The sequence below is a fragment of the Salvelinus fontinalis genome, chromosome 23, assembly GCF_029448725.1.
Source record: "Salvelinus fontinalis isolate EN_2023a chromosome 23, ASM2944872v1, whole genome shotgun sequence".
Taxonomy (NCBI): Eukaryota; Metazoa; Chordata; class Actinopteri; order Salmoniformes; family Salmonidae; genus Salvelinus; species Salvelinus fontinalis.
The window spans coordinates 31,696,366-31,705,355 of NC_074687.1; the positions used below are offsets into that span (position 1 = coordinate 31,696,366).

The 8,990-nt window shown below is 44.1% G+C and overlaps 1 protein-coding gene across 1 annotated transcript; it reads right to left on the reverse strand.

Moving 5' to 3' along the window:
* Nucleotides 1-771: 771 nt before the first annotated feature.
* Nucleotides 772-8,952, reverse strand: LOC129821134 (60 kDa heat shock protein, mitochondrial). The gene is made up of 10 exons (XM_055878470.1): nucleotides 8,825-8,952; nucleotides 7,044-7,219; nucleotides 6,530-6,865; nucleotides 6,160-6,349; nucleotides 5,791-5,959; nucleotides 4,371-4,470; nucleotides 3,655-3,900; nucleotides 2,943-3,117; nucleotides 2,605-2,783; nucleotides 772-2,083 (listed from the first exon to the last, which is right to left on the reverse strand). The coding sequence occupies exons 2-10, from the start codon at nucleotides 7,215-7,217 to the stop codon at nucleotides 1,922-1,924; spliced, it is 1,731 nt and encodes a 576-aa protein (XP_055734445.1). The 5' UTR covers nucleotides 7,218-7,219; nucleotides 8,825-8,952; the 3' UTR covers nucleotides 772-1,921.
* Nucleotides 8,953-8,990: the final 38 nt, after the last annotated feature.

Consider the following 8,990-nt stretch of genomic DNA (forward strand, 5'->3'; position numbering starts at 1 on the left):
CATGGAAACTCATTAAGAAGCTCCAGCCGAACAGTTACTGTGCTGGTGTTGCTTCCAGAGGCAGTTTGGACCTGAGTGATTGTTGAGGATAGACTATTTTTACTTGCTACAGCGGTCCCGTTCTGTGAGCTTGTGTGGCTCAGCCATTGTTGCTCCTAGACGTTTCCACTTTACAATATCACTTGCAGTAGACCAGGGTACGCTAGCAGGGCTTTGACAAACTGGGTGGCATCCTATCCTATGATGGTGCCATGTCACTGAGCTCTTCAGTATGGGCCATTCTACTGCCGGTATTTGTCTATGGAGATTACATGGTTGTGTACTCAATTTTATACACCTGTCAGAAATAGGTGTGGCTGAAATAGCTGAATCCACTAATTTGAAGGGGTGCCACATTTGTCAATGTAGTGTAGATTCAGCGAAATGACACTGCCACGAGCAGCAACGCATTAATTGAGATGACCGCGATGCAAGACTTCGCTCCGTCACAGTATATGCACGAGTTCGCTTCACACGGTTACAGCGTGGTAGCCAGAATACTAAAAAGCAGAGAAGTTGCGCATTGGACCTCAATGCTAGTGGTTGCGGGAATGTTCTCACTACGCTGTTTAATTTAAGGTAGACTTAATGCACACTAGTTCATCTCAAATGTATTTTTGTTAGAATTCTAGTTCAGTGTGTTTGGTATCATACAGATAAAGCAGCAGATATTGAAGTTGTATGTTTGGTAATATAAAAAAAAAATCACAATACACTTGTTCCTTCAGAACATTTGATTAAATACATTTTAAAATAAAAATCACAAAATGTCTACATTGTACAAAACACGTTGAATGATCAGTTGTTTGCAAAGAAATAACGTACTGGGGGGAGAAGAAAAAAAAGAGCACAGTTTAACACTTGCTTACACATGCGCACGGTAGTTTGTGGCTCCTATTGAACACACAGCAAATAAAATGTAGGCTAAATGTCATGAGCAGTAAGTACAAATCAGGTCACGAGGACACCAATGGGTTTAACATTAAAACTTGTGGCTCAGACCTTCACTGGCCCAAACTGCTACACCTACCTACCCAGTCAACCTCAGTAAACTGCGCCCTCCCTTTGCCAGAAAGGCATTTAGCTGATTTTAATGCACATTTAGCCGCCCCCTCCGCTAAATTACTAGTAAACGAGGCACTCTTACCAAATCATAAGGTCATGTTTCTTAGTAAAATGTATTGAATTATTCTTTGTTGCAAAGTTACAGAATATTTGAGTATTAAAATCAGGTCAGAGATGGAAAAAAAACTCATGCTCAGCAATAATTGTTTAATTAACTTATTCTTCTCAGTTATGGTTCCTCCCAACATTGTGGGTGAACCAGGAAAACTGAAATTAACAAAGTTACACAAAAAAATAAAAATAACTCAATCAATATTGAGTTACATCTATACTGTGTTTGACCATTTTAGGTCAGCCTTCTCTCCTACTTCTGTAGTGCACAAACAGGCTTCATTACTTCCATTTGATATCAAATGACAACTTATCAAGAACAGCATTGCATTATTCTCACTGGTGAGCATCTTTCATAATTGACAGGGAATATTCTGCACTATATTCAAGACTATTTTGCATGTTGGATGATGAGACTGCCATGTTTATGAGGTAAACTGTGGGGCGGGGGGGATCGTCGGTGCAGACTGGAGTCGGTCAGAGCCTCAGTCAGGTGTGGGTAGAGGGACGGAGTAAGGCTGGGCGAGGCTGGTCCGGTCTTACAGAGGGTGGAGGGGAGACAAATCAGCAGAAGCAGTAGGGTTCATCCATTTGCAGCACCAACAAACTTATGGCCAGTCTGTTTGGGCAGGTCTGGGGTTGGAGGGATAATTTGCCCCCTAGCCTCATGCTGCCATTAAGTCTAAACAGCACTTTGAGGTGAGCCTTAGAACATGCCACCTCCCATGCCACCCATACCTCCCATACCACCCATGCCCCCTGGCATGCCAGCCTCCTTTTCATCCTTGGGCAGTTCTGTGACCACACACTCGGCGGTGGAGAGCAGAGAAGCAACACCTGCAGCATCCATCAGTGCCGTTCTTACCACCTGTAGGGGGAGACACTCAGTCATTGCTGTAATACAGACAGACACCGGCAAAGGGAGCAAAATCATCAGACAACCTGTGATACCACCATCAGCCAACGTTTGTCTATGCTATGGCAGTCTAACCAAAGATTACATCATAACGGGAGTAGAAAAAAACTAAGTAGGCGGGTTGCCTACGTGCTTCTACACCTGCATTGCTTGCCGTTTGGGGTTTTAGGCTGGGTTTCAGTACAGCACTTTGACATCAGCTGATATAAGAAGGGCTTTATAAATACATCTGATTATTTAGCAACTATAGGGCAAATCAAAGGGTTGGCTTAGATTTGACAACATGTAAACTATATATTTAGTCTCCAACTGTTTATTGAAAACAAATACATTTGCACAATGAGCACTTGAATTAAAATAACTTTTGCAAACATTATTGCTGTACATTTCCAATCACTAGAAAAATGAACCTGTTTTTATATTTTTTTGTACGCTGGGTGAACGACAGTAGTGCCGAGCTAAAGCATCCATACCTTGGTGGGGTCGATGATGCCCTTCTCTACCATGTTGACGTACTCTCCCTCCATGGCATCGTATCCTATCTCCCCCGCGGCCTGAAGGATCTTCTCCACCACTAGAGAGCCCTCCACACCAGCGTTCTTCGCAATGGTCATGGCTGGCACACGCAGGGCTCGTCTGATGATGTCAATTCCTATGGAAACAGGAAGTGATACACCAAGTTAAGCTACAATACTTATCTGTCCAGAAGTTGGAAAGAAAAATCTAACATACCCCACGGGTCCAACTTTACAGCCAAAATGAAAACATATCAGCATGTTAGGTTAAGATCCAGAGTAGGAACTCTACTTACCAATCTTCTGGTCTGTGTTAATGGGCACGAGGGCATCCAGGGCAGGGATGGAGCGCAGCAGGGCACAGCCACCTCCGGGCACGATTCCCTCCTCCACAGCAGCCCTGGTGGCATTCAGGGCGTCGGTCACACGGTCCTTCTTCTCATTCACCTCCACATCACTCGTTCCTCCTACCTGGAACAGAACAGAACAGTCAGCCACACTTTCGCTTTCTCTGCCATGCAAGGCAGATACAGAAGCAACTCATTAACAAATGCAAATCTTGTCTCAGAGTAGGAATCTCCTAATTTTAACATCCTACCTAATTTCATAGGCCTAGACTAAAACTGGAAAATATTCAGGGACATTAAAAGGACAAAAAGTAATCAAATCATACTGCTACCCATCTCTCTACACTCAAGACTTTCACTCTGCGATCGTATGTCCCCCTCCATGTTTTATTTAACTAGGCAAGTCCAGTTAAGAACACATTCTTATTTACAATGATGGCCTACACTGGCCAAACCTGGACAATGCTGGGCCAATTGTGCGCAGTCCTATGGGACTCCCAATCACGGCCGGTTGTGATACAGCCTGGATTCAAACTAGGGTGTTTGTAGTCATGCCTCTAGCACTGAGATGCAGTGCCTTAGACCACTGCGCCATTCAGGAGCCCAGCTGACCCCTTCCCCTCTGACCCACTCCCCCTTAAATCTCTGCCCCGTGACTGACCTTGAGCACAGCCACTCCGTCAGACAGCTTGGCCAGCCTCTCGTTGAGCTTCTCCTTCTCGTAGTCGCTAGTGGTGTTCTCCAGCTGCTCAACGATCTCTGCCTGGCGCTTCTCGATGGCCGCAGTGTCTCCCTTCCCCTTCAGCAGCATGGTGTCGTCCTTGGTGACAGACACCTCGCCAACCTTACCAAAGTCATGGGCCTGGATGTCCTCTAGGGCAATGCCCACCGCCTCATCACCAAACACCTAAAGAGAAGGAAGAAGGAAAGGGATGGATCTCAGTAAAGGGCAGGATTTGAACAGGTATACATTGGCCCTAATTGAACATTTGAAAATGGCACCCATCTTTCAAGAGGCATGGAGGGTGCACTTTCCATTATTAGAACAGGTCCAAGTTAAAGCCTCAACCATGGGATAAGCAAGACTACGCAAACTCTATTCATTGATTGGCAAATCATGCCAGTGCAGAAGTGTCAGACCAAGCGTCCCTGCCTGGCATGGGATGCAGTCAGACAAGGATAGTAGGAGACATGTTTCTGTGTGGAAGGGGGAACAGAACAGCACTGCACAAGCCGCACCAACTTATCTTGCTTTACAATTTGATTTCTCAAATCAAAATGGACTAATGCAAGTATGGGGTGGTTGGTGCCAGTGTTCTTACAGTAATTATAGATCAATTTGACCATGGGGTGGTTGTATTGTAAATTTAATCTTACAGTGCCCCCGGTGGCAACGGCCATGTCATGCAGCTGGGCTTTCCTGTTGTCTCCAAAGCCTGGGGCCTTGACTGCCACCACTTGCAGTCCCACCTTCAGCCTAAAGAAAGAGTATAGGTTAATATAATACAGGCTCTCAAAGTGGGATCTGTTTAGAGTGTGTAATAAAATATTGTGAATCTATACAATTTCTTAACCCTGTGCAACATGGGACTGGGAGGCTTACAGGGATATTGGTATCCAGAGTACTCCACCAATTATATATTTTTCAATACTTCTTGTATTCCCCCAAAATGTGTGTACATAAATTCACTGTAATTTAAGCTTTAAAACCGCAAAGTTCTCTGCCTCATGGCAAAATTTGTAGTATTGCAGGAAATTAGTTTAAACTGCAAAATGTATCCAATGCCAAGAGGTGGGCATTTAAAAATGTTCCTTCCCAGTGCCCGAGATTTGTCTGGCCATGCACTGCTGAAGTCATAGTAAAACTCCTTGTATCCTATTTTTATCTCACTCAAATTGTGTTCGGATTAATAACACGTTTTGTCCTGGAGACAGAACTGAGCGAGTTCCCCTTAAGCCAGCTGCAAAGTGAAAATTGGCTATGTTGTAAAAATTCATATAACCAAAATTTAAGGTCAGGCATTAGGGTTAGCAGTGTGGATAAGGTTAGGTTTAAAATCATATTCTATGACTCTGGGTGTGCCAGCTAGTGACCACTCTGCAGAGCTGCCTCCAGAACAAGATTAATTACAAAAAACTAACCTGCAATGAATGCTATCACAAAAGGGATCCCTGACCCCAAAAAGTTTGAGAACCCCTGATAACACACCCAACACCCTCCAGCATCTAAGTCTACACAGACAGTCCAACGCTGATATTTTGCCCAAAGATCTGATCAATAAAACAATTAGTGGCATAAGATCAGAATTGAGCTGCATGTGTAAATGCAGCCATTGTAGAGGTTAAAATAACACACCCACAAACTGACTGACTCCCTACATCTACACACATTCCTCTACCAATAAAGAGAGGGCAGGAATCATGAAAGGGTCTACAGCTTAATTGAGGTTGACTCTTCAGTCATAAATACCTAGAGCTGAATGATGTTGGTGATATAGATAAGACCTTTATATTATTGTTGCAGGCCCGTGAGCTGGTTGTGTCCCTTTTGCCCAGGCAGTCAGTCAGTGTTAATGTGAAGGCGAAAGCAAACAAAAACAGGTCCTTAAGGGTGTTTACTGGTTAAATAAAGGACACTGACTGAGTACAAGGGCCTGTATTCACAAAGCATCTCATTTGGACTCTTTACCTAGGATCAGGTCCCCCGTGCATATAATTATGATCTAAAAGCCAAAACTGATCCCAGATCAGAACTGCTTGTCTGAGACACAGGGTGCTAAATGGACAGGGAACTGACCTGTTGAGGACCAGGGTGCTGAGGGCCTCTCCGTCCACATCCTCGGCCACGATGACCAGAGGTTTGCGGTGCTGGTTGGCCAATTCCAGGGCAGGGACGATGCTCTGGACAGAAGAGATTTTCTTCTCACTCAGCAACACATAGGCATCCTGGAACTCACACTTCTGGCCTGAGGGGCAGAGATGAGGGAGAGGGTTGATGTAAAAGCTCCAAAGAAATTGCCAAATGTGGAGCATGAAGATCATAAAAATCCATTAAATCTGTAGAGCATCAAGATCACCAGTGTGCTGGCGTTTCTCTTAATCTTAAAGCCCCAAAATAGCAGAAGATGGGCTTGGTGGTGGGGTCATGGCAAACAGGGCACCTTACCTTTGGCTGTGTTGATGAAGTAAGGGGAGATGTATCCGCGGTCGAACTTCAGCCCCTCAATGATCTCAAGCTCATCATAAAGGGTTTTGCCATCCTTGACAGTGATGACTCCCTTGCGGCCCACTTTCTTCATGGCGTTGGAGATGATGGTGCCGATCTCCACGTCTCCATTAGCAGAAATGGTGGCCACCTAGCAGACAGAACAGAAAGCATTGAAAACGTTAGTCAACATCAAAAGGTTATCTTAATATATAAAGTAGAATATAGATATTGCATCTGTCGCAAATCAATAATTTGCATCAATTGAATAGATATGAAATAAGAATATTGACTTATTTGAGCAATCAATATTCTTAACACAATTGGTTACCTGGGCAATCTCCTCAGGGGTGGTGACTGGCTTGGACATCCTCTTCAGCTCGTTGATGACGGTCTCCACAGCCAGCATGACGCCACGGCGGATCTCCACAGGGTTAGCTCCTTTACTGATGCTGTCAAAGCCCTCCTTGGCGATGGCTCTGGCCAGCACGGTGGCAGTGGTGGTGCCATCTCCCGCTTCCTCGTTCGTGTTGTTGGCCACGTCCTGGACCAGCTTGGCACCAATGTTCTGGTACTTGCACTTCAGGTCGATGGCCTTGGCTACAGTGACGCCGTCCTTGGTCACCTTGGGGCTGCCCCAGCTCTGCTCGATGATAACTGTGCGACCCTGGAGGAAGTGAGGGGGAAAGGATACAGCTCAAAACACTTGTTCCAGGTGCCGTTTCTGTCAGGAACAACTGAACACAAGACACTGTGGTGCACAGGGTTCTTCGGGTGGAAATGAGTCAAATGAAAAGTGGAACACTAATGGATTGGTTTTACATAGCAAGTCCCTCCTCTCCTACCTTGGGTCCCATGGTGACGGCGACAGCATCAGCCAGCAGATCCACTCCCTTCAGCATCATGGCCCGAGCATCGGCTCCAAACTTGACGTCCTTGGCGTAAGTCCGGGTGAGGTGGGGGGCCAGGGCCCTGCTGACTGGCCTCATCTGTCTCATCACTGTGGGTAGACGCAACATCTCTGAGGGTGGGAAAGAGAACTGTATTTACTCTGTCATAGTCCACTCAAAAAGCATGCGCTGTGTCAACAGCTGTTGGCTATCAGGACCTTCTTCATTTTAATATACACTTAAATTATTTGGGAATAGCTAAAAATGTCAAAATACTTGTTTGGCCTGTAACACATGAACCTTCCGGATCATTCCCAAGACACTTTCTCCCCCAGTCCAGATGTCACATATGGACAATGTCTGGAGGTGACAATGGCAAGCTATACAGTACACCCTAGTGACCGCTCCTGGTACAGAAAGAGTTGCAAGACAAGAATCAATGAATGAACCTATGATGCAATACTCCGAAAATCTCAAGGACAAAAAGGACATCCATTTCCATAACACAGAGCAAACACATGCAAATGTGTGTTTGATGTCTTGCAGAACAGAAAGACCAAATGCCAAACTTATTTAGCAGGTCATGGTCTCAAAAGGAGAGAATCTTAATAAACTGAAACAGTAGGCAAACATGTGAATGATTTGGCAGAATTTCTTATTCCACAGAACTCAAACCAAGGGCAGAGGACAAGATAGCCATAGAATTAGGAATTATATTTAATAAGATCTCTATGTCGTTAGAATTCTGCATAATAATCAAGTAGCAGCCCAATTCCATGTTCAGCATATGAAGGCTATTGCACTTGGTTGTTAATCTCTGATTACAAATTAATGTATCTGATGGGGAGTTTGTTGAGATTTGCTCAATTGTGACAGAAATGTCTCGAACCGCTCTTTTCCTGATTCTCCCCACGTGTGTTCAGGTCATGTAGTGTAAGGTCAAATTGCTCATATGGCACGTGCACAGTAACGTTTAACGCCTTCCCAAAATGAATGAACTAGCTACTGAATGAATTGAGAATGTAGTAAAGATGCCCAAAGACAAAGGAAAGCATTATTTGTGAACTGAAAATGCTAAGATTTATATGCAGCCTATAGCTGCTCAGGTAGACACTACCCCAGATCCAGCTTGGACAAGACCGGACTGGGTTGATTGCTCACTCCTCTAACTTCGGTTTTACAGAATTCAATATCTGAGTAATGCAGATTGAGTGAAAAAATATATATTAAAAAATCTAGATAAAATGTAACAATCTTTTGGAATAAATTGTGACGGCGATCAAATCTCTTGTAGGTACAGCATATCATGACATGAGTAAATGTGGCCAATTGGGCTCTGTCATTATTTAATCAAGATCAGAGGACATGACAATCAACATGAAAACAATTACGCGACTAAATACCATCGAAATACCAATTACCAAAATACCAAACGTAACTACCAAGACTAATGGGAAAGTATTGGAGAAAGACAGCCAAGTTAAGTTGCCATAATTACCAGTGTCTTTTAATTATGGCAATTTGGATGCAAGTTACATTCCTAATCCTACTTAGGCTACCTAGCTAACGTTAGCACAGATAGCTACTTATTTGAATGTCGTTGTAGGAGGCATGACAGGCTTGAAAATATGTTCAGCTAACGATGCTAGCAAAAGCATGACGTTTCGAACAATATGTTGTTTAGATTGATGCGCATCAAGCTCTATAAAATGTTACGAAGACATAATAGTACTTACTTGTTGTTTAATGATGACACGATTTGCTTGTCTGAAGGAGACAGGATGGTATAATGTGGGGAAATAATGGTACAGCGGTTGTGCAACAGCGCTTTAGAGACAGGCAACAATGCACATGGCCTTTTGCATCCGGGCAATTTACCGGTCCACCCCTAAATATGCATAA

Excerpts from the sequence above, each read along its gene's own strand:
- LOC129821134 (XM_055878470.1), bottom strand. The coding sequence starts at position 7,217 with ATGTTGCGTCTACCCACAGTGATGAGACAGATGAGGCCAGTCAGCAGG. Across the intron at positions 2,784-2,942 it reads TAACACAGACCAGAAGATTG|GAATTGACATCATCAGACGA; the intron begins GTAAGTAGAGTT and ends CTGTTTCCATAG. Across the intron at positions 2,084-2,604 it reads GCATCATCGACCCCACCAAG|GTGGTAAGAACGGCACTGAT; the intron begins GTATGGATGCTT and ends CTCCCCCTACAG.